General features: G+C 39.8%; 1 protein-coding gene and 1 non-coding gene across 2 annotated transcripts in view; both read right to left on the reverse strand.

Moving 5' to 3' along the window:
* LOC145362570 (immunoglobulin gamma-1 heavy chain-like) overlaps window positions 1-25,840 on the reverse strand; it is a 53,864-nt gene that overhangs the window by 18,260 nt on the left and 9,764 nt on the right. The window contains exons 2-5 of the mRNA XM_080218570.1: window positions 25,432-25,607; window positions 24,440-24,512; window positions 4,487-4,803; window positions 3,245-3,296 (exon numbers count right to left, since the gene is read on the reverse strand). Of these exons, the coding sequence (XP_080074696.1) occupies window positions 3,245-3,296; window positions 4,487-4,803; window positions 24,440-24,512; window positions 25,432-25,607 (618 nt within the window). The remainder of the gene's footprint in view (window positions 1-3,244; window positions 3,297-4,486; window positions 4,804-24,439; window positions 24,513-25,431; window positions 25,608-25,840) is intronic.
* trnav-cac (transfer RNA valine (anticodon CAC)) lies at window positions 20,881-20,953 on the reverse strand. The gene has a single exon. It is a non-coding gene; the product is annotated as a tRNA-Val (tRNA).

Genomic DNA, 25,840 nt, shown 5'->3' on the forward strand with positions numbered 1-25,840 from the left:
ATTTTAAGTTATTGTTAATTGTCAGTTAGTTCTCCTGCCAGCTGATTTGTTCTCTGTAATAAAGTGAGTTTTCAATCATTCAAAACGTGCTTCTGCCCTCAACAATGTTAAATAATTAGGTTCCAATTAAATCTCAATGTTAAACTATAATTTCAAATTACTGAATGGAAACATTCAAACATCTGTCATTCATTTACTTAAATCTAATTACATCGTAATATTTTACTTTTTCACTTTTACTACAAATGTCTTACTATAACCAACAATCGTGTTAAAAATGCAGATTTCTGTGTTTGTATAGAATGTAACGGCCTGGCCGTTTGAAATCAATAATACTGCTTCCGAGATTTAATAATTTAGACCACCCATATAACAACTTCATTACTGAACACATTGTTTAATGAAGGAAGATCTGAATTAAACAGTGCAAACGCAGAGACGATAATTGATTCAAATCCTCTGTAACGCTAAAAACACGTTGCAGAATTTAAGCCTCGACCTTTTCTTCATTATAATATTTAATATGAATTAAACATAAGCTTCAGTTAGTATGAATTCTTCCATTCTGTCATTTATTCTTCCTATAATTCTATTCTGTGTTTAACATTAATGGGAAACATGATGTTATTAAGTGCAGAGCTAATATTATTTTTATAATATTTATAACATCATACTATTTTTATTCAAAGTAATCTTTTTGAATTTCAAGCATTTAATTGTCAATCGGTAGCCAGTTTCCGTTGACACTTTACTACAATTCACACACAATCAGTTGAGCAATTTTGCTTGAGTGTCAGCGAATTCCATCTGTCAGGAAACTGTGTTCAGTCTGTCAAATTTTTATAAACTGTTTGATTCTAATTGATCCAAGGTCAAATTACAACAGCGAAAAAAAATCAATAAACATTTTAAATTAACCTGATGTTTATTTTAAAACTCCCTTTGCCTTTTAACTATCTCTCCCTGGCTGTCTCAAATCCCTAAAACTGGGCAATTATTTTTTCTGAAAATGAGAACTTCGAATATAACAGATTCAGGGCAGCGTAATGTCCCTAATAGAGATACAGTGAATTGTAATTCATGTTTTATGTTAATATGTAACGACTAGTTAACATGAATAAAATGGCCTAACATATATGTTTCTGCTTTATCCCTACAAGAATATTCAAAAGCAAGTTTATTTTCATTTAGCCAGAACTGCTCAGTTTCACTGAGCTGAAACAATGTAAAAACAATTGAGGAACACCAAACAATTTCACAAATTTTGAGATGAGATAAGTAATTAATTATCTCGGCATCTAATTTAAAAAGAATACTTAGAACGAATAATCTGGCTGCAATTGCACAGAAAAAAAAATTAATAATCGGAAACAACAATTTCCAAAAAGGAAATTATTCTGCAAAACTCGTATTCCAGTGAATGCGAACTTAATCTGAAATATACCGATTAATGCAAAATATCTTGTTCAACTGAGCGCTGCTGTGAAAACAGCAGGTTATCATTGAAATAGTTTCTGGAATTGACACAAAATATTTCCAGTCTGGAAAATGTTCTGGTCATGTTATTTGTGTGAAAAACACAACAAAACTATTAAAGGGGATTATTGCTAAATTATTAATATAAAATAATCTGTGGTGAATATGGAGTTAAATTACTGATTAATAATCCTTTGATTTACATTAATTTTACTATTAAACTTGTTCATGAGAAGTTTGTGATTGCAGCAAAGACTAAGTGTCGGAACGAGCGTTGTAAGTCATGACTTACTTGAATTTGTGAGCGTTAGTTAAAATTTATAAAAATGCTGTGAAATCTTTTAGATTTTTTTTTCCCCAAACCTGCTTGTTTTCTCCCTACAAGGATTTTCAAACTCAAAGGTTGTTTGCATTCAACCAGAAAACATCTAAGCTCTCAACGGCACCGTTAAAACACTATTTAAACAACACAGAAATAATGCCACAAAGCCAAACCATTGCACAAATTTTAAACATTCACAGTGACTGCACCACAGAATCTGCTCAGCAGAAACACAAGACACATCAATGAGGGAATGAATCCGCTTCACAGAAAAAACAGCTCAATTATCCAATCAACAGAATCAAATGTAACATTGCAAAAAAAAAATCTCAATATCGAATCTAGCAAACCAGCTCTTAACCAATTGTTAAACTAAACAGAAATCTGGAGTAATGGGAATAGCATTGCGAGGAGGTGGAATATGTCCAACAAATTAGTATTGAAACTTGATCACATCTTATTCATATTGGGTCATATTTCAAACATATTTAAACATTTGGATGGTAAAAGTTCCAGCCATCAAATGCCACCGAGATTAAACATTGCAGGTACCCCAAATTCTGAAAGCAGTGACAAACTATGTTCTGAGCGAGCTGCGTCAGCCGTTATCACTAAAGATTTTAAACATACAAACACAATAAAGCCTGCTTTATTTCTGTCTGCAGTCATGCAACAAGCAGTTGCGACCTGCAGAATGTTCATATTCAATCACAAAACGTGTAACAGCTCAGTGTCACTGAGTTCAAACAATGCAGAAACACCAAATTAATTCACAAATTTTACGTATTTAGAGTCACCCAGATACATAATCTCCTCACCAGAAAAAAAAGAATCACTGAGAGACTGAACCCCGCTTCATGCAGAAGCAGTACAATTCTACAAACACTTTCAACAGAATCAAATATAACATTTACAGAAATGTTTAATATAAATTCCAGCCAATTCGCCCATCACCAAACTAATTAATGTTTAGAATAAGCAGAAAATATTGCACAGCAGCACCAACATTGTGAGTGAGTGGAACATCTTCACTGGATAAATATAGAAATTTTAGATTTTTTACTATTTTTGGTTTAAATTTCAAACACTTGTGCAGTAGATGGTACAACCCGCAGCCACTAGATGTCGCCGAGAGTAAGCGCTGCAGAAACGCTGAATTGTTTAACAGACATTAGGCTTTTAAAGTAACCCAACCACACAGTAACGTCAACAGGTAAACACAAAATCCCAACAATTTGGGATTGAATCCCTCAGCAGCACCTATTCTCAAGAAAAAGCGGAATTCTAAAACCCCTTTGCAGCAAAATCACAGGAAACATTGTAACAATTCTCAACCGAGAATCCACCAAACTCACATTTATGTTACCACATGGATTATTCGTATAGATAAAAATATAAAACAAAGACACACGTAAACAAGTTACTCAATAAGTGGATGGTTCTTACCTGTAGTCACCGTCACCATGGTCCCTTGTCCCCAGTAGCCGAAGTAGTCACAGTGTCACATTCCGTAGGTTGTGTCATACAATAACCGTCCCTGCACAAAATAGACACAAAATCACCATTATTTTAAATATCCACAAACCCAAGGAAAAGCAAAGACAATTAATGTTCATTCGATTATAATTGGATTTCTGGATACTATTTGGCATTCATAAATGACCCTAATATTTTATATTTCACAGAGTTACACGTGAACATGTTGTTGAAAACACACATCGATGATTGAGTAATTATCAAGATTTTCCATGTTTATTCTTGTCATGTGGTCAGTGCTGGACATAAATAATACTGCACTGTGATTACAGTTGGGATTTAAAAGTGACACTGATCCAGTTTCAGTCAATCAGTGCTGAGGGGTTTTTGTATTGACAGTAACTGCTGTGCCATCCAGTTATCACAGTGAGACACAGCATGACAAATACTGAGGCGCACTGTTAGCTGTAAAATACAGACAGTTAATTTCACAGCTATTTCAAAAGCCTGTTTCCAACTCGTTCAGGGTGAGTCAGTGAGATATTTCAATTTTTACTGGTCATGATATTGATAAAGGGGGTTAGAAACTTTTACACTCTCTGTGCACATTCAGCGTGTAAATCAATAACAATAAAATTGAAGCATTTTACATCTTAAAAAAAACAATGCTGTTTGTAAGTATTATTTTGTTGAACCCTCATTTACTTTGGCATTCGGCAATGGCATTGGTCACAAATTTAAGCAACGTCCTTTTCTGAGGTTTTTGTATGAGGATGACGCTTTTCTCAGCATTGTGACCCCCATAGTATATCACAGTGACACACACCCACACAAAAACTGCACTCACTCTGTTCAGTACTGCTGTTCAATATTCACTTCAAATGGACCATTAGTTTTGCTCTAATGTAAAATGTAGGCAACTGTTTATATAACACAATCTATCAGAAATATTAAAAAGAGTAATATATCGTGTGTGGTACTTGCTGAAACTACAATGAATATAAAGTCAGTGAAAAGCTCACCAGTTATATCGGTGAGTTTGGGAAGTTTTACTGTTAAATGCTTTCTGTGTTACTTTTTTTTAACACGATTATAGTTTGGTTCTGACCAGCCTCGATCATATTGCATTTAAAACAGACACTGACCTTCAGGTTATGATGGAAGACGCTGATATCCCTCCCGGGCTGTTCTTGTCCGGGTGCAGCCCTGGATCTTCTCGCTGTGTTGTCTTGCACAGTAATAGATGGCCGTGTCTTCAATCTTTAGGCTCCTCATGTCCAAAGAGAAGATGTTGCTTGAAGTGTCTGTGGACGCAGTAAATCGACCCTGAATTGATGGCGCGTAGTAGCTGCTCGATGAACTAGCATAGCTAACCAGCCACTCCAGGTCCTGCCCGGGAACCTGCCGGATCCAGTACATCCAGTAGCCGCTAAGACTGAAACCGCTGGCTTTACACGTCAGTCTCAGGGAGCCTCCGGGACGCCCGGTCTCTGCCTCTGGCTGGGTCAACACAACATCCGACTGGACACCTGTAAAAATAGATCAAAAACACCAGGGATTAATCTTAGTGAAATGATTGCTGACTCTGGAACATTCCAGAGAGAGACTAACACTGAGACAGTAACAGTGAGAGACTTGAACACTAATAAAAAAATACTCACCGGATAAGAAAGTCAGCAACAAACTGAGAGAAATGGCCGACCTCATCTTTCTGGTGATTTGGGGGAAATGGTTGTGTCAGGAACTCAGTGAACAAACCAGCTCCCGGGCTGTTGGATTCCAGTCCCAGTGAGCGGTATTTAAATACCCGGCAGAAGGGGGCGGCTTTCCAGGCGCCGCCTGTTGATTCCCTGCTGGAGGCGGCGCCTGGATCCACGTCCCACCTTCCACACCCCCAACAGAATGGACTCGGAGATTTACAATAGATTAATATTAAAATGGACATTTTATCTGTATCAGAATATTTGTTTGACTGAAATGTTAATTGTATTGTCCCCATTATTTCTGATGGTGATATTACAATTCATTATTTATTTATTTAAATAAGTAATTCCATTGTAAATATGGTGATTTTATTACCACACCACCAACAAGAAAATAAATCTGAAAATGATGAAATAACATTTTGGAACATTAGAGAATTTTGCAACAACTCCGTGTCTCTGCCACATTACAATAATAAAGCACAATTTATCAGAAGAAATACCATCGATTTCTGTAATTAAATGTGTAGAATATACAAAGTGATTCTATTTACAGTGTGGTTGGCTTTCACTGTACAAATTGGGTTTGGAGATGAGAAGAAAATCTCACACAATACAATATTTCTCCTTATATTTGTCAAACTGCCCCAATCTCGAAGACAGGCCTTTGAAAATAATGAGAATCCCAACCTCCTGATAATTAAATAGGGAGTTGACAGAGAAACATAAAATTAGATTGATTTTTGATGGAGAAGTTAATGAATCGGAACGGACATGGAGATCATTAAAGTTCTTCTTCAGCATCCAAATCATTGCAGCTCACTCTATTGGCCACCGGCTGTCGAACATACACTGTTCTTGGGAATACAGGATATCAGAGCTTTGCGGCACATTGCACAGTATCACAAGAATAAATGTTTTATCTTCCATTGAATCAGGTTATAAACTGATCATTTCTCCACTCATTGGCAGCTATGAGAGGAACTCTTCAATAACAGAAATCAGATTATACTGTACAATAGAACACGGTGCAAATCAGGTACAAGAGACGCTGCTGTTTCAATGACATACAGAAATTTCAGAATATTCCAGGAATCCCCGGTGTTCATGTCAGTTTTATGATGTTGTTTTAATATTATTTCATGTCATTGCACCGATTTCACTTCATTGGGGAACTGGGCACATCAACATCTCTCTCTCTCTCTCATTTCATGAAGTGATTAATAAACAGACTTCAATTATTGGAATGAAATTTACTCGGAAACTATACAAATGAAAAAAATCATCCGGTCACATTATTGTTTTGACATAGTATTTACTCAGGTAATGAACAGGACACTGAATGAAAATATTTGATTAGAATGATTACGATTTAAATTGTGGGAATGAAACATTTACTGTTTAAATGTCTGAATCCCTTGTTGTCCATTCAGCTTCACGCGAATCTGTCCCACACAGTATTTGGCAGCAACCCAGGCTGGTGTCAAATGCTCAAAGTTATTGACAGGAAACATCTGGGGGTGTTTGTGCAGTAGATCAAAGATCGGTTTCATCAGTACTGACCGCTTGGCAACAAGCCAACTTAAAACCCTGCATGTTGTCAGTAAGGTCTATTTATAAACAAATCTACACAGCAACAGTAGTGGAGGCACTTGAATTTTTGGAAGTTATAAATCCAGATGATGTTTTCCCACCTCTAAAGAAAGGATTATTTTCCACCTTCTCTGGCACCCAATTAACAACAATGATGATTTTTCCAACACATCAGGATATTGTGAAGGACGGACAGAAATAATCACAGGCAGACTGAGAAATGGCTCAGAGAGACGATACATGCTGTTATATTTGAGCAGGCACATTTATATTTTATTTCCTTTTATCTTTCCATGGGCTGTTTGTTTGGAAAGACCAACACTCTTTGCCTGCACCAAATTCCCTTAAATTGATTGGTTTTCTAGGACACGTCTGTAGATATTAAAGAGTCAGCTATTTTGCTTTCAGTCTGCAGTTATATCCTTGTGAGACAATGTAGCCGATGGCAGATTTCCTCCATCGGGGAATCACAGCGGCTCCAACGATCGCAATTAGTATCCATTCCAGATTTATCAATAGAATTCAAAATCTACCTGCGGGAACGGCCCGACTTAAATCCCTGTCCTCACATCATTGCCCTGGGCCTCTGGATCACTGGATCAATTAAAATAATTGATGTCACGGTCTACACAAACAATAAATGTATGACTGTGTTGACACAGGAATGAATGACATTTGAATGACTGATGGATGAATGACTGTTGGTTGTCTGAATATTTTGATTAAGGAATTAGTGAATGGATTGGTGGATTCATTGATAAATGGTACTGAATGATGCTGCTCTACTTTTCCATATTTGTGTTTGACTACTTCATAAATTGAAACAACTCCTTTATTCAATGTGTGTCCATCTAATACCTTCACTCCTTCCAGAGTGTCTGGGTGAAATACATTCCGAGTTTCTCGAGAGTTAGCAAGCTGATCCACTTGAAGAGTAGGGGGAGATTTTCCTGCAGTTCGGATGGTTCATTTCTCTGCTGATGCTGAATCTTCATATCCAGGACAGAAAGAGAGAGCATGATATGGTTGAGGAGGAATGATTGTACTGTATAAAATACTGGTTCTTTCATATACAACAAATCAATCAACATACCATCACCCAAATTAGTGAAGGCAACAGGGTGAAACGTAAATAAGATAGCAACAGATATATTTGTGAAACTCACTGGAAAACTACAACTGTCACATTATTTCCCAAAACAGTGTAATAATGAATCGGAATTTAAAGATTCAGTAACTTCACATGAAGTACAGGTTGTTCCATTTATATCATCACTTTCAAAACCATCACACACTCCAGCTATGTACCAGGACTTTCTGTGTGATGATGAGGTGATGACCTGTCAATGAAGCGCAGAGGCTGCTGGGTATCTGATCATTATCCTCGGTCTGAATTAATTCCATTCCCCACTGAATTCTGGGACAGATTTCATTTATTCGTGTCTAAAAAGCCAGTATATTGTCAATAAAGTTTAATATCAATAAATTATACGATGCAAAGCACAGTTATATGTTAAATTGAATGAAATGTCGAAAATAAACAGAAAATACTGGAGAATCTCAGTAACATCTGTGAAGACAGAACAGAGCCTTTGTTTCACATCTGGATGACCCTTCGGCAGAGTATTCCTGCTGCTTTGGAGAGATCATCATTGTTTCCTACAACGTGTCAGGAATGCTGCACAAATTTCCTGTGAGATGGGAATAACAGAAATAATAGATACTATTTCGAGACACACACAAACTGCATCAATTCACATAGTGATCCCAAATCTCATAACAAACTTCTTCATCCTAAACTAATCAACATCCCAATCACGAACTATATCCTAAAAAAAATCCTAATCCCTATCCACCCATATCAGTTCTCAATGTCATCACCCTCTTCAATTTCCTCCAAAAATAGATCACACTGACTCGAAACGTTGGCTCTATTCTCTCTCCACACATGCTATCAGACCCGTTGAGATTTTCCAGCATTCATTATTTTTGTTTCAGTTTCCAGAATCTGCAGTGTTTTGCTTTTATCAAACTGATGAATATAATTGGTGAACTAATTGTTTATCTGTCTGAATTGATGATAACTGGGGAATTGGAACAACCCCGCCTGGAAATTCCTCTCTAAGGCACTCACAGACCTCACTTGGACCACTCCTTTACTGATGCTGAGTCCGACCCCAGGAGCACCCTCCCTAAGAGCACTGTTGGTGTACCTACACTGCAGGTGCTGCAGCAATTGAATAAGGCGGCTCACCACCAGCTTACCGAATGCAATTAGTAATGGGAATAAATGGGGGCCTCGACAACGTCGCCTTCCTATCATAGAGTAATTTTAAATACACTCCTCATTATGTATGAATGAGATCTGGTGAATGGAATTATTAAATTGCAACTGGATAGTAATTGGTGAAAATAGTTACTACCTTTCTGAACTTATTTTTACATTCTCCTTATTTGGTCCAGTATCATTAATAAATCAGCACTGTCTCAGTTCATGTCTAAGAAGTTCCAATATCAGTAAAACTGTGCGAGATACTGCCTCAGTTTTATTTTCCTTGACAATGTTATATTTAAAAATGTTTCTTTCACGGGATATGGATCTCATTGGAATTAGGCATTTGACCATCCCCACATGGCACTCGGCACTAACTCATTACTATAAACTGTTACATGTGTTGATGTTTTTTGCTATTTTACTCCGCAAGTGCGTCGGTTCACCTTGTTGTCCAACGAGGGGCAGGCACAAGGTGGGTCTTGCGTGGGCTGCTCTTGGATGTTTCGAGAGTGGCCTAGTACTTCGCGTCGTTTGTGTATGCTTAAAACTGGACCAGCAGATGGGCACCACGACAGCTCAGTGACTATCACTGTTTGCTGTGCAGATACATGGATTTGGGCCAGTGTCTGTGGGAGTTTGCACATTCTGCCTGTGGTTGCGTGGGTTTCCTCCGGGTGCTCCGATTTCCTCCCACATCCCAAAGATGTGCTCTTAGTCTGATCGGTGTAACAAATTGTCCCTAAATTATTCGCCCCTTAATCTGGTTTCCAGTGGGGGTTCCATAAGCATAGACTTGGGTCAAGGGTGGAGGGGGAAAAACACATTGTTAAGATGGCGGCGCGGGCTCGTTGGGCCGAAGGACCTGTTTCCCGTGCTGTGTTGTTCTTTGTTCTTTGTTCTTTATTTTCTTGAATCAGGCCCCTGTTTATATTAAAACACAGCCTGGTTGTGTTAATACTCTGCCAGACCACAGCTCAGTTTACATTGCACACGGCATTCTCTCTGGTTATGTAATATGTGATACTCACCCTGTATATATTTCACGGTGTCAATTTTGTTCCTGCACTTAACTATGCCTCTCTTTGAATTATGTTTGTTTTACTCCACGGTTTTGTGAGAAGAAGAGATAATATGTTGGGATAAAAAAGATTGCTATCAGGCAAGATCCAGAAACGGGCAGTATTGGATCACCAGTATTTTATTGTGCTATAATTGTCTTTGTTTTTTTGTTCTTCATTGACAGTACATGCTACACAGGACTTGATATCCACTTTCAATGCAGCCAGCAGAAGTAGATTTCAGATGCCACTCCTTCTTTTCCACTGTCCAAAACCTCAGAGTTTGCACTTGCAGAAGGATGCAGAGAATTGTGTTCTCCCAGCCACTTTAATCATTACTGGCATTGACCAGTGCAGTAAAAACTGAGACCCTGTCCAATGCAATATAAACGTGGATATGGACAATTGCAGAAATAAGGTCGCATCTACTTTGATGCAAACAGAGAGAGATCTAAATTAATATAAACAGGATTGAGTCCAGTTTAATATAAACAGAAACATGGTGACACATAATATAAGCAGGGCCAGCGTCTAATTTAGAACGGACAGATAATATATCCAATTTACTATGTGTAGAGACAGACAACATAACATCCTACGTACACGATAAAAAGACTTAGGGTCTAGTGGAAAATAAACAAAGGCATGGCTCATAATACAAGCTGACACAGGGTAAATTTACTGTAATATAAAGAGACTGGTTCAATCCCCATGAAATTTATAGAGACGGCCGACTGTCCCATCAAAATCATACAGGACAGGAGTAACATGGGGTTAGCTGCAGAATGCAAAGCCCCCTCTGTACCGGCAAATTAATAACTCCCAAAGCAGGAATAACACGAGTGAGATGCGAAGTGAATCTCCCTCTAAACTATTCAATTCAAACATTCTCACAACAGTATACTGTTTATAAACAGAGGGGAACTCCGCCTACAAATCTGTTCAAACAAAATTAAGGCAGAAAGAGCATGGACACTCTTCTATGTAAAAACTCTCCTGCACTCTTCCTTCAGAGATCCAGGAGGCAGGTTTAAATTAGCGTTAGGTATAGGGGAAAGAGCCGTCCACACAGTTCCACAAAACACATCCAGGCCAGGTACAGCAGAGATTAGATACGGATTAAATCTTCCCTGACAAAGATATATCAAACATTCATAAACCAGGTGCAATGAGTTTAGACGCAGAGTAAATATTCCGCCACACTGTCAAGTCAAATACTCCAAGGACAGGGATAACACCGGCTAAATATAGGGAAAGATTCCACATTGAATCCTTATCACCAGGTGTAACCGAGGTTAGGTGCAGAAGAAAATGTTTCAAGCATTTCAAAACTATAGATTTCTGAAGAGATCTTTTAGAGTGAATCTCAGTCATTTATTCCAATTTATTGAATTATATTCTTTTAGAAACCTGTAACTGTGGCTGAGAGAACACATTGGGCAGACATTGACTTTGTGCTGTGGAGTGAAGACGATGAACCATCATGGAGAGACAAGACAGAGAACCAGACAGGAGAAAGATAGAGAAAGGGATGAAACACAGGAAATTTCCATGAACACATTTGCAGTGTCATTACATTTCGGGATCAGAGGCATTATTTCCTAATTCTGAGCTTAGATATCATCATGATGTTTTTCCTCACATAACTGATGAATAAATAATGTTGAAAAACAACCATTACTGGAATCCGTTGATTGATTTGCATGGTTGTCTCTATTTCTGTGCTGTGTTGGTGGGGAAATATTTGTTGTTTTTTTGTCAGTCAACAATCTAATTTGGAATTTCTATTTTTGTGTTCATTTACATAAATACTCACTGTTTACAATGAAATGTTCATGGCAGCAAAACCACATAAACCATCACTTATTGATCCGTTTCAACTGAAAATAGCGGTTTATTTTAAGAATATTAACAGTTGGTTCAAAATGAATCGAAACTTTTTGAACATTCATAACACCAGTTGTATTTAATTAAAAGAAAATGACACATTCCATTTCAGAATTAGTTCTCAAAGTTCTGAAGTCACAATTAAGAAAACATCTGTGAACAGGCTGATATTCCACTGAATGTTAATTTGATTGAGGATTTAATTTGTTTAAACTAGACAAATTCAATTAAAAAAAATCTGATGTCTCAATATTCCTGTCACAAATAGTGATCACACTCACACGACAGGAGGATAAAAAATCCAATACGGTTATCACTAAGAGATACAATTAATTTTGCTGCCTCACAGGCGACAGGGAAACGGGTTCGATTTCAACCCTGGGTGAATGTGAGTGGTTTTCATATCCATGTGAGTTCTCTCCGAATGCTCCAGTTCCCTTCCACAGTCCAAGGATATGCAGGTTAGGTGGATTGGCTGTGGTAAGTTGCCCCTTAGCTTCCAAAGATGTGCAACGTAGAATCATGGATTCCCTACAGTGCAGAAGGAGACCATTCTGTTCATCAAGTCTGCGCCAGCTATCCAGCAGAGCATTCTTCACAAGGTAGATTGTCTATGTTAAGTTTCCTGTTAGTGTTCAGCGATGTGCAGGTTCGGGGGATTAGCTTGTGAATATGTATCGTTGTCGGGATAGGGTGAAGGCTGGGCCCAGGTAGGATGTTCTGCTGGAGAGCGTTGCAGACTTTTTGGACAGAATAGCCTCCATTTGAACTGTAGGGATTCTATGAGTTCATGATGCTATGATCAGGCAGAAGAATGAATATATCCGCAATAATCTCAGCACTTCCAGAAAATTACAACTTTCATTTTGGTGGAACTTGCATTTATAGAACATTTTACCCGAACTCATGTCGTCCCAACGTTCTTACAGCTCACTAATGTACCTTTGCTGAATTTATTCACTGCTATAATGTTGGAAATACAGCAGGTAATGTATGTGTAACTTGCTCTAACAAACCAAGATATGATAAATGATCATCACAATGCGATTTTATTTGAAAAATGAGGATTTGTGTAGGATATTGGGCATAACAGCCTTGCTGTTTGTAGTTATATCAAGAGATTTTGCATCCTGGCATCGACCTTAAATGCGAATCTGCTTCTCTCTCTGCTGATGCCCATTGAGCTGCTAAGTAGCGTTTTAATTGTTTAGATTTCTGTAATCTGCAGCACTTTGCGCTGCTTTCATTGATCCTCTGGATGTGAGCATCACCGACAAAACCAACATTAATTATCCCTGCTGAAAAGGCGGTTGTGAACCACCTTGGTGAAACTTGCCCTCGAGATGATTTTATTGTTTGACTCTCCATAAAAGCTTTGATAAAACTGGGTGGCTTGCTCAGCAATTTCAGTGGTGGTGAAGGGTCATTTTCCTCACAGTGGAACTGGAGTCTATCTGGGACAGACAGAGTAAAGGTAGGAATCTTCGGTTCTTGTGTTATTTCCAAAGAACGGTGTTGTTTGAAGTATAAAATTAAATTACTGTGTATTTCTGGAATTGAAACCAAAAGAAAAAAAATGCTGGAAAATCTCAGCAGGCCTGATAATATCCGTAAGGGGAGAAAAGAGCCGACGTTTCCCGTCCAGATGACCTTTTGACAAAGCGTTGATGAAGGGTCATTGGACTCGAAATGTCAGCTCTCCTCTGTCCTTACAGATGCTGCCAGACTTGCTGAGATATTCCAGCGTTTTCTCTTGACTTTTTTTTAACGTGTCTTTGGGCGGAGTGAATTGATTCTGAATCCCTGGGGCGAAGGAATTGTAGGTTGATCCAAGACTGTTATATGGAAGAAGACACTATAAATATTGTCCAGGGACCTGTGGGACCCAGGCCAAGCTTTTCTTGAAATCTTGGGATGAAACTTGTAGCGTTCTCTTGTTCAAAAGAGATTGAAGAACAGAATAAATGTATGTCACGTTGCACTATAGATGGACGCTAAAGGGCAACTGAGCATGGCCATTCCAACCACCCTGTACATTTTTGGAATGTAGAGGGAAAGTGGTAAACCTGGAGGAAACCCACGCACACACGGGGTGATTTTTCAAACACCATACAGTTACACAAGGCCGAAATGGAACCTGTGTCCGTAACAGTGTGTGGTTCCAGTGCTAATCACTGTGTAAATAATTCTTACTAACTTTAAAAACGATATGAGTAACATATTCAGCATTTACTTGCACTTTCTATGTCTCAGTCAAAACCTAAATGTAATGATTTGCCCGGGGCGTGTTTGAATGTGATGTACAGCTGACCATTCCGCTGCCAGTGCAATGCATCTTTCAAATGACTCACTGAACATCTCTCCTATCTTTCTCTGCCTTAGACTGCACCTAAATCAGATAAATTTTATTCTTTCCCTCAGTCTCCATTAACTCACTTACACGGGTACCCAGGAAACGGATCTGGCTACTCGTTAGAAAAAAAAGGTTTTTTTGGTTACGACATCTTTTGACTAAAAAAATAAAGCACAAAAGTCTCATCAGTGGAAAATTCAGTGTCGGAAACAAACCAGTTCATTCGCTTAAACCCCTGTCCTCGATTTCTCTCACACAGCACCGAACACACTTAAACTTCCTATTTTAAAACACCTCGGCGGGAAAGAAATGTTGCTTTAATTTTTCCTCTTTTCTCTCAGTGATAATCTTCAGTCCATTTTCCCTTCAATTAATCTATTTAAACCCCCTAATATGATCATTTTCTTGATTCCTTAAAATGGGAATGGAAGTGACTGTAATGCTGAGACGGGCAGCAATCTGTACGGTTGTTCTTGATGCTTTCAGAGTGAGTTCACCCTCACAGGCAGGAAGACTGTTCACGATGATAACATCAAACTGGCCCCGGTTGTTTCATTCTCAGGTAACACAACTTCCTGTTTCTCTGCTGCCGGTTCCAAACCGCACATCTCACTTCTGAGCAGAAAATAAATCCAGAGACCACAATCTGGTGAGAACATCTGTCAGCGCGGCTTATATCCGCCCACAGAGTCAGGGCAGAGTCACACAGATCACATTACGGTATCATTTACAAATGATTCTATTGCGATCTGTTCAGAGGTTCCATTCCCGGGCATTATCGGAATGGTCAGTGGATCAGTCACTGAACTCCCCCGGACTCCGTGAAGGGAGGGAATGATAGCTGTTATCTTTCCTTGTTTGATCATTTTCTGTCCATCTGTTATTTATTTTTGTTCCTCAGCTTTTATCTGTCAGCACTCTGTTCTTCTTTCTCCCAAATTTCCTTGTGTCTCTCTCCATTTCCTTGTCAATCATTTGAACACTTTAATTCGAGTTCAAAATCGTGAAGTTGTGAGTGGGGTAATTAAAGAGAGTATATTTCTACTCGAAGGGCGGTCGGTAACCAATGGGAAAAGATTTATTTTGTTGAACAGGGCGACAGAATTTTAATTGTTCACCTTGACACAGCAGTTGTCATGAAATGGAATAAAGAGCTTGAAAGGCTGATGGAATCAGATTTCACAGTAACTTTGGAAAATTAATGAGATATATCCTTCATAGAGTTAAAATTTGAAGGATTTTTCGAGAATAGGTCCATTTTAATGGCCCAGTATCATTGTCCAAGCATCGATTCTGTACCCCTCCCCCCACCACCCTCCCCCGCCCCCCCCCCCCCCCCCCCCCCCCCCACCCCGCACCCCCGGCCTTCATTGAGCCTGAATAAAATGCAACATTCATACAGCTTTGATCTTGTGCTACTCTTATCTTGTGACAACACTTGTGTTTGTGTGTGTTTGTGTGTGCGCGTGGGGGAGGAGTGCTGGGGGGTGGGGAGGGTGGGGGCGGGGAGGTGGACTGTTCCGAAATTCAATTATTCAATTCTACATACAAGCCCCCCACTTTGAACAAATTAGCATTGGATCGAACTTGTTTTGGAAAAGCACAACAATCCTTAACGTTTATTGCACTGTTCTTTTTGCCTCCGATGATGTTTTTATATTTAGTTTTTTCAGTCTTCACGTGTCCTAATTTTGACTGTAACTGCAGGACTATTTGTAAGAATGAGAGGGACCAGATTATTCACAATTATTCACCATTATTGCCTCAGATAACAGGAAAATATGGAGTCTCCCATGACTGACTGCCCCCCTCCCCACCTTGGGAATAACAGCTCTTAGTCAGGTGGAGTCAGTCACTCCTGCGGTTGCCATAGGGTTTCCAATCCTTGTTTGCCACACAAATCCCTGCGTCACTCGTCATGACAACGACACCTGGGCGAAGGCCCAAGAAATAATTGCTTTTTTATATCAGGTCCCAGTCTGGCTCCGGGCCCAGCTGTCTCTGTTAGTGCTACACTGAAGCCAGTCATTCAAATTATAATGTTCTAATTCCCTGTGACTATTTTTTGGAAAGCGTTACCCAATCAGTTGTGAATTAGAACCTGAATATGATTTCCTTCATTGGACACCTGTCGATTATTATTGAACAAATTACTTTTTTCCAGAATTATCAATCACACAAGAAATGTTTATTTAAATATGATATCATGCTCTGTCTCTCTAGAGATCCCATACATTGCTTTGCATGACTCTCTTGGTCAGTTTATGTCATAACTGTGCAAGAATATCTGTCTATATTAGATTCGATTCTGTCTCTGTTGTTACTGCAGAATTTTTAATCATTTATAGGATGTGGGGAGCACTGACACCTGTTCCCCTTCTCTAATTGCCCCTGACAAAGTTGTGATGAGCTGCTATCTTGAATCGCTGCAGTCCATGTTCACCAGGCAACATCACTGTTTATATCACATAAGGTCTGGCCACCCTTATGATACACCTGATCCTGATTCATCGTATTTCCGAGATTGTACAACCCATACACAGTAGAAAATATTTGGGATAGTTACCATGGAATTGATGAAGATAACGGTTAAATAAAAATGTTGAACCTTCTCAGGAGAGCAGCAGATGTTTCAATCCTTAGCATTAATAGGAATAAGAAGTCTGAGAATTAGAGGTATAATTATGTCCTGTCGGCTATATATCCAGGGTCATTTTCACCATCATTTTCACAAATCAGCACGCAGTTGAGTCCTATATCAGGAACTTCAGTGAGACATTGAGAAGATCAATTTTCATAATCTCCTCGTCATTCAAAATGCGATTTATTCATTTTCCAACAGATCCCTAAAGACAGATAAGTCAATGCCGGGAACAAAATAGTGAGGCTGAAATCATTTTCTATGCAAGAGCACACAACCGAATGGTTGTCAATAAATACTTACAACTTAAATGACCTTCAGTTGAAACACATGAACTGTTTGGTGTTTTCATGCATTCATGGAAGGCAGAGATGGGCTGAAGGTTATCACTGGGAAAACTGAAGGGGAATTGCTAAAAGAGATCATTTCTCCAAAGGGGGTTATTAGAAAATACAATATATAAAATAAACAAGCACACAAATGTCTATGATATTTCTTAGACATAGAACCGTAGAATTCCTACAGTTCAGAAGAAAGGCCATCTGGCCCACCGAGTCTGCGTCCTACCCCAGGTCCTCCCCGCTGCCCTATCCCCATTAGCCCCACACATTGACCATGCCTAATCCACATACTAGGGAAAATAACGGGCAATTTTGCGTGGCCAATCCAACTAATGCTATCTGTTGTAATATAAACGAGGGACGGGTTTTGTGCAGTAATACAGAGATAGAGCCGAATGCACCAGGTATCGATACAGCAACTGTACTAATAAGAATACAGACTGGGCCCAGTTCAGTCATTACTGAGAGAGTGTATACAGTATATTACTAACCAGCGTGGTGTTTTCACATCTAAATAGAGACATGACATATTTAGTTTTGACAAAGACAAGGTCTATTCTAATATAAGCAGGGTCAATGTGCGCTGTAATTTAAACTGAGACTGGTTCCAGCGTATCAGCGCTACCAGAAAATAGGGACAAGATCTAGTGTGATATAAACAGAGATGTGACCCAGTGGAATAAAAAGTGAGGCAATGCAGAATAAAGCAATAATTGAGAAAGGATAATGTGTAAAATGAGCAGAGGTATGGTTTGGCACACTGATAAAGGAGAGAGCAGCTGGCGCAATAGAACTGTCTCCCAGTATAATTTTGTCTAATTCTGGTCATTGTATAATATAAACTGAGACAAAGCCGATGCAGTAATTTCAAACCAAACCTTTAGATTGATATATACTTTGACAGGGGCAATTGCAGAAATAAATAAATCATGAAACAGAATAATAATTAGAGACAGAATATTATTTGGTATAAACAGGGAGGTGGACTAGTGCAGCAGTGATTGAGATATTGTCAATGTTTCTTTATATGTGGCAGGTTTCAGCAATGTAATAACTGAGACGGAGCCTCGTGTAATGCAAACAGTAACATATCCTGGTGCATTATCAGGAGAGAGAGGATCCAGTGAAGTAACAACGGAGATATAGAGTTTCATGACATTAGACGAGGATTAATTCCGTGCTGTCATAACTGCCAGAATGAACGGTGTAATGTCAAATAAGGCTTGGTGCAGTATAGCAACAACTGGGATTTTGTTGAGTACAAAATCAGCTGAGAACTATTATTATATAATCAGAAAAATGATTTCGTGTCAGAGAAAATGGTTCACGTTTAGAATGGACAAAGACTGAGTCTATTACAGAAATAAATGAGATGATCATCTGTATCGTGTCGTGCCAAAAAGCACAGTTTCACTGCCATCTCCTGGACTATCTTTGCTATTGCAGGTGTTGTGAAATGCTGATTTCAGTTGCTGTTTCTTATTCTTTGATGGGCTGTATACCCTGCTGGTAAGGCCAGCATATAATGGCAATCACTAATACACTGAATTTACTGGTTTCTAGACCCTCATAGAAGGTACGTAATCGCCAAACACGTGTGCGCCTGGAGTCAATTCTGGGCCAAACTGGTGAATGATGGAAGGTTTCCTTTTCTGCAGGGCATTAGATAATCTGATATATTTCTTGTCATGGCCGCAATTACAGAAACGAACTTTAAATTCAAAATTGTAATTGCATTTTAAAGCCTTTTGTAAGTGGATTTGAATATATATATATTGAGAAATTTGCCTAGCCTCGGAATTACTCTCTCAGAAATATCACCACTATGACACTGTCTCCCTTTCAACATTGACAAAGTACTTACAGCAGAGAAGAAGGCATTTTGAAGCTTCATGTATGTGTTGGCCCTTTAAAGAGGCAATTCATCCAATAACACTCTGTACCCCACAGTCTAGCATTTTGTTCATTTTCAGACCATATGCAATTCCATTTTGAAACCATTAATTGGCGCTGCCTGCACCACACTCTCAAACAGCACATTCCAGATCTGGATCACTCACTGTCTGACAATGTTTTTCGTGATGTCTCCTTGTTTCTTCCACCAATTTACTTCAACCCGCGCCCTCTGTGTCAAGATCCTTCTGCCATTGAACAAGACTGTGGTGCAGCACTGTATCACATGACTTTTGAACGTCCATTTAGAGAAATATCCTCACAAACAATCTCTGTCACACAGCATAAAACTCAAACAAGTTATTTAAACTGGATTTGACCTGAACAAATACACTCGGGCTGAATTGGTCAAGAAACATATAATTGGGATGATTCCTGCAGTGATGAAGAGAGTGAAGATAAAAATGTTAAATGTGTTGACACACAAAGATAGATCGGAAATTTTGGCATTAGCGAGGGCATTGCACATATCTCGAATATTGTGCACACTACTTGCCTCCTTTTCTGAAGAAAGATGTTAATGCGTTAGAAAAAGTTCAGAGGAGTTTCATTGTACTATTGCCAGATATGAGCGGGTTATCTTATGAGGAAAGGATGGTGATGTCAGGTTTGTACCCACGGGAATTCAGAAGAGTAAGGCAAATTGACTGAAACCTTCAAAACTCTGAGAGGTGCTAACAGTGTGGATGTTGAGAGGAAGTTTCCTCTTGTCCAGTGTTGTACCTGTATTGGATGTGTCTCAGAGTGCAGATATCTCGGGTTTTGGTTCTGCTTCCGTCTACAATGCTGTACTGTCCACGGGAGGGCGCTCTCTGATCACTTACCGAACATCATGGTCTCCTTTTGCAAAAGTGACTATTTGCGATATGCAAATAGGCGGAGAATAAAAATCCCATCCAATCATATTGCACGTTCCCGGTTCTTTGATTCAACCTTTAACTTCAATACATTTATTTAACACAAAATGCCCTCTCTCTGAACTTAATATTTGTGAAATAGACACCATTAAATTGCAAGCATGATTGGCCAACAAAAGAAAGCGGGACACTGGAAAATACACATCCCATTGTACCTTTTTGACATTGACCACAGTCAGCTTTTATACAAAAGCAAATATCTTCCAAGGTACACTGAGCATCATTGAATTAAAAACATAACTGACCAAGTGAACGAACCAAATCTCCGTGTAATACAGATCGCAATTTTGAGCTTGACTATCGTCAGCTTTTACACAAAGTCACCTACATTTAAATGGAGGGGAATCAAGAATTATCTGTTCTTCACACTTGAGCCTTTATTAGTATTATGGGCGTGAAACATTCAGGCGCATAAATTCGGGCCCTTTACAGAAAAGTCTAGTAGATCCGCACTGAGCATCGATTCCCTCATCTGTCTGAGGGGCTTTTCCTGTTTCTTAGTGATGAAAAGCCAGTAAAAAAGATTCTTCTGTGAAATGTGCGCCATTACCTCCAGTTCACTTACAGTATCACTTGTATCTGTCTTTTTGAGCACACACGACTATCAGATATTTCAGAAGGTGATTAACCATATTAATCTGCACCTATAAACCCATTAAATTCTGTTGTAGACTGAACGAGATGGGAATAAGTGTTCGGTGCCAAAATCGAACTTTCCTGTCAGTGCGTCAAAATAGTCGGTTATTATTTTGCACCAGATATTTGAGAGAGAAGCCAGATCAATGATAGCATGGCTTTAACATCGAGGTTTGGATAATGTTGAACAACAAACGGAAATCAAGGAATGCACCATACCGGACATCAGCAAGCTAAAAGTTGATTAAATGTTTCTGGCCGGTTTTGAACCGAGGACCTTTCGCGTGTGAGGCGAATGTGATAACCACTATACTACAGAAACAACTGGGGAGCATGTGGAGCAAATCGGCCTGTCTGCAATGTTCAACTAGGCTGTGTTGCTGCAGGTTCAGATGGTCAGACTGAGGGCCTATGTCACTGAATTCAGGAAGATAACCGTTACTTTCAATCTGATTGTACAACTTATCCCCAACATCACCATTTAAAAGTGTCAGTCTCGCAAATATCTAAGGGATTTCTGTCCATTTATTAATGCATCATTTTCATCTTCCTTTGAATAATCTCAATCAATTGTACTCAGTAATAAAAGCAAATTACTTGGATGCTGGAATCGGAAACGAAAAGGGAAAATTCTGGCAAGTGTCACAAGGACTGGCAGCATCGATAAGGAGTGAAAGGAGCTGAGGTTTCGAGTCCAGACGGCACCTTCTCAATGCTCATTGTACAATTGTACTCAGTATTTGTTTCACGATTCAGTTTCAGTGCATGATTTAACACATATTTCTTCATTATGAAATGAATATCTCTGGAATTGAACATCACTGAATTGCAAACGGAATTGACCAACAAAATGTATCAAGTCACCGTGTAATGTAGATTGCAATTTTAACATTGAACATAGTCAGCTTTTAAACAAAGTCAACAACATTTAAATGGAGGAAAATCAAGAATTATCTTGTTCGTGACACTTCAGCTTCTTTTTTATTACGGGCGTGACCAATAGGCCCTAGACCAATAAGTCTTCAATACCTGACCTGTAATTTAAACAGCAGTAAAAGTGTCAAACTCTAACCACACGACCCATTCCTCATTGGAGAAGAAGGTGTGGATGATAAAACATGCCCTGGCTCCCACATCCATCCGGGATTTCAGAGAATGTTTGGAGTTGGTAACCTACTGTGGGAAATTTATACCCAATCTTATCTCCATCCTGGCTCCAATACACCAACTACTCTGTGACGTTTTTCCCTCTATTTCCTTTTTCTCACCTCTTACTCTCTTCCTTCTCATCTTCTGTTTCTGTCTGTCCCCTCTATATCCATTTCACTCCTTCTGCCTCCAGATGCCCAAATGCCTCTCCTCTCTCTACATTTGTTCTCACACTCTCTGTTTATATCTATCTGGCTTATCCTGTCGATCTGTTTGTCTCATTTCCACTCTGTTTCTCTCACTTCTCCTTCTCGGTCTCTTTCTCTCTCTGTCTGTCTCTCCACCACCACCGCCCTCCCTCTATCCATATCTTCTCTGTCGATGTCGCCAGTTGACTGCCTCATTTTTTTTCTCGCCACGTCTTGCTGTCAGTCTGTCGCCCTTGCCTCCTTCCCTCTGTTTAATTTTCTCGCTGTTTCTTTTGTTACAAGCAGCCCCGGGCGAGTTCCCTACAGGTTGTTGATCTGAACGAAACCCCTTGTTTTGTCACCATCCAGCTGGGATTCCCCCACACCTCCACCCCCACCCCCACTCCCACAAAGCACAGGCCTGGGTGTGGAGATCAGGCTGGTTCCAATTTTTTTCACTCATCCTCTTCACGTAGCTTCAATGTTTAATATATGAAGGAACCCTTTCACTTTAATAACATTTCCAGACCAATAGTCATGTTCGAAGCAGGAGCTAATTTAATCAGGTTTTCTTGATTGAAGACAGGGCACAAATTCACAAGATGTTTTCGAAGTGGCCAAAGCCTAAAAATGAGAGAGTTCCAGATCTGTTTTGGGGGCAAGTTTTCATGCCCAATCTTACACTGTCTGTCTGTGAAAATATGGGTAGTCAATTTCTAGCCGGAGACGCTGTGGGCAGGACTTAAATTGCAAACAGCCTGTAGAGGAGGTATTCCACACGTTCAGTGTTCTCAGACAGAGACAGAGCTGTCTGGCCCCTGCTGCTACAGGCAGCCACAATTAGCTCACCACCCACTCACCCCACAATCAAGGGCATCAGAGGCCTGAGATGTAATCCCCGTCACCCAGGTCGATCACGACCCTCCTTCGTCCATCACCAATTGCAGGTAAACTGGCAGTGGCCCCGCTTCCTCATTGGCTTGCCCACGTATCCCCAACCAAAGATGTTAGTCTGTGTGTTGGTGTGTGGTTATTATGACAATTCCCCGTCCAAAGATATGTGGGTTAGGTTGATTTGCTATGTAAAAATTGCCCTTTAGTGTCCTGAGATGTTTATGTTAGAGGGATTAGCAGATAAAATATGTAGGGATATGGGGGTCTGAATGTGGTCGGTGCAGACTTGATGGGCCAAAGGGCCTATTTCTGCACTGTAGGGTTCTATGAATTCACCCCTGGCACTGTCCCCACTGGTCCCGCCAACGTACTATCCGTTGGGCATTGCTCAGGTGCCAGACTGACCTTGCCAAGGAGTAAGTTACTTATCCTGAAAGGAATCCTTAAAGGGTTGCGAAATTCCACCAAGGAATCCTGAAAGGGTTCCTAAATTCCACCAAGAGATTTTTTTCCCTACTAAAAGGATAAGAATGAATGGAAAGACATATCCCTCTACATTCATACAGATTAGAAATGACAATTGTGTTTAACAGTAAGTAAATATGAATTAAAAGTTGTTTGTCCCTGAGATTCTGAGAACTAGGCCGATATAGATTTTTTTTCCAGTTGTCTTTAAGCGTCATGTTGTTCAGCAGTCGTTCCTGAAACGTTTCAACTTGCAATCGTTTTGTTGGCCGATCGACTTTCACATCAGAGAGAGATTTTTAAATGTCCCTGCAGAAATTGGGTATTTTTGTAGAGGCACTGCTCCAGTTACTGCAATACTTTCAATGTAGCAATCATCTAAGTGCTTTTCTCATAATAACCTACACACAGACTAACAGGCAGAGAACAGCAGCCCTGGAATCTCTCTGCCTCCACTCTCACTGTGACCTCTCTCTCTATCTCAGCCTCTTTCTCTCTCTAAAGCTGCTCCATGTTCACCCTGTTCCATGCTTTCACTGCCCCATTCTCACTTTCTCTGGCCATTCCCTCACTTTCTGTCCCTCTCTCTGTGCCTCTATACCTCTCAATCCCATTGCTTTCTCTTTCCGTCCCATCTCCATCTCTGGACTCCTCTCTCTCTCTCTCTCCTTTCTCACTCTCTCTCTCTCTCTCTCTCTCTCTCTCTCTGTCTGCCTTGTTCTGTCCCCTTGTCTCTCTGGGTGCTTGATCCTGTTGTTTTCTTTCTCCTGAATTTATTTCTCACTCGCTCTGTCGCTGAGACTGATTCTGGAGACTAATAACATTCCAGTTCCCCTTTAGTTCCTCTTCCCATTCTGGAATGTGATTTGACAGTGCACACCTTAACCCTTAACCCCAGCTATCTGTGTGAATTTCCTCTGTGCCTCAGTTCATTTTGGTTACTCATGCAGTCATCATGACCTCACTTCTTCTCCCCATCCCAGTGGTGTGAAATGTAGACCCGCTATCCAAGAAAGTGATTGTTTGATGAATCCAGTCCAACCAGTGTGAGTAAGACGTCTCACAACACCAGGTTAAAGTGGACTTTAACCTGTGGTTATGAGCCTTCTCACTGTGCTTAGCCCAGTCCAAAACCAACATCTCCACATCATGGCAATCAGTGTGAAGCAGTGGGATGAAGGGTACCTGGAATGGTAAAAGGGGGAAGTGAGATGTCATCGTGGTTGGTTATCTGTCAAATTGGAATAAGATCACTGGATATTGAACAGTTCCTTGGTCAAATGGGAGATGAGGATCATATGGAGCCTGCCCCACTCTTCCTTAAGGAAATGTGAAATTAAATGATGAATTCTGGAAACTCTTTGTGATTTAATTCGGCTAATTATTTAATGAAGCAGAGAATTGGAGGACATGAATGTATCAGCAGAATCTTCAATTGCTCCCTAAACATAGTCTGGGTAACTACATAAATAAAAGTGTTGGTGCAGCAACTCAGGAGCTGCAGCATGAAACCCAAATCCTCAACAAATGCCTTGTTATATAGGGATGGATAACCCAACCAGAACATCTGAAAAGATAAAGTATCAACCATTAACGTTGACCATAACAGGATGAAATTGGCTGAAATAACAAACAGTAAAATTATGGATTTTCTTCGACTTTCCATCTCTGGATCTCGGAGACTCTCCCCATTTCTCTGAGCCCGGAGTCTCCTGCGGACCCTGCTCATAACTAAAATGTGTCTGACGGTGAGTACATTGAGCAGCAGAATTAGAACAAATGGGATACACGGGGTTAGAATATAATGGAGGAACACAATTGCTCCCCAGACTGGAGAAAACATGAAATCATATGGGTAATTACAAAACCAAGGGTCATTGATCAAGAGATACTGACCTGTTACCATAAAATACCAGAAAACGTTCTTTAAACAACTCAGTGCTGTCACTGTTCCCAGGACCATAACTGCTGTTTTCTCAGTGCAATATTTGTTTTTCAGCTTCTGGCAACAAATGGCCACAAATCTATCAAATGTGAAAGCGACGGTGAACCAGGCAGAACAGTCAGTGGCTGCATAAAGCAGGACAGCGTGGATGTTACACACGGGGACGGACTTCAGGAACATAAATTGTTCATCAAAAACAATCGGAATATGTCTCAATATCAGGTCAAGAATAATAACCAGAAGGTCCGCCAGTGACATGGCCACAAGGTAACGGGTGACACATCTGGAGAGATCACAGTTTTTGCGGATGAGGATCACAATCGTGACTAAGTTCACTGTAAGGAAGGGAAATAAACAATGAAAATACACATCAGGTTCCTGGAAAAGAAACAGTTTGAATGACGAGTTGTTGAGACTTGCTATTGCAACCTGTAATGTATGAGGATAAATACTGGAAAAAAAAGGGACATTTGTGATACAATGGAAGGAATCACAGATTTCTTCATATCATAGATTTGGCTGGCACGGTGGCACAGTTGGTGGAACTTCATTTCAAAGGGCCACGAAA

This window comes from Carcharhinus amblyrhynchos, unplaced genomic scaffold (genome assembly GCF_965287045.1).
Source record: "Carcharhinus amblyrhynchos unplaced genomic scaffold, sCarAmb.v2.hapA scaffold_38, whole genome shotgun sequence".
Lineage (NCBI taxonomy): Eukaryota > Metazoa > Chordata > Chondrichthyes > Carcharhiniformes > Carcharhinidae > Carcharhinus > Carcharhinus amblyrhynchos.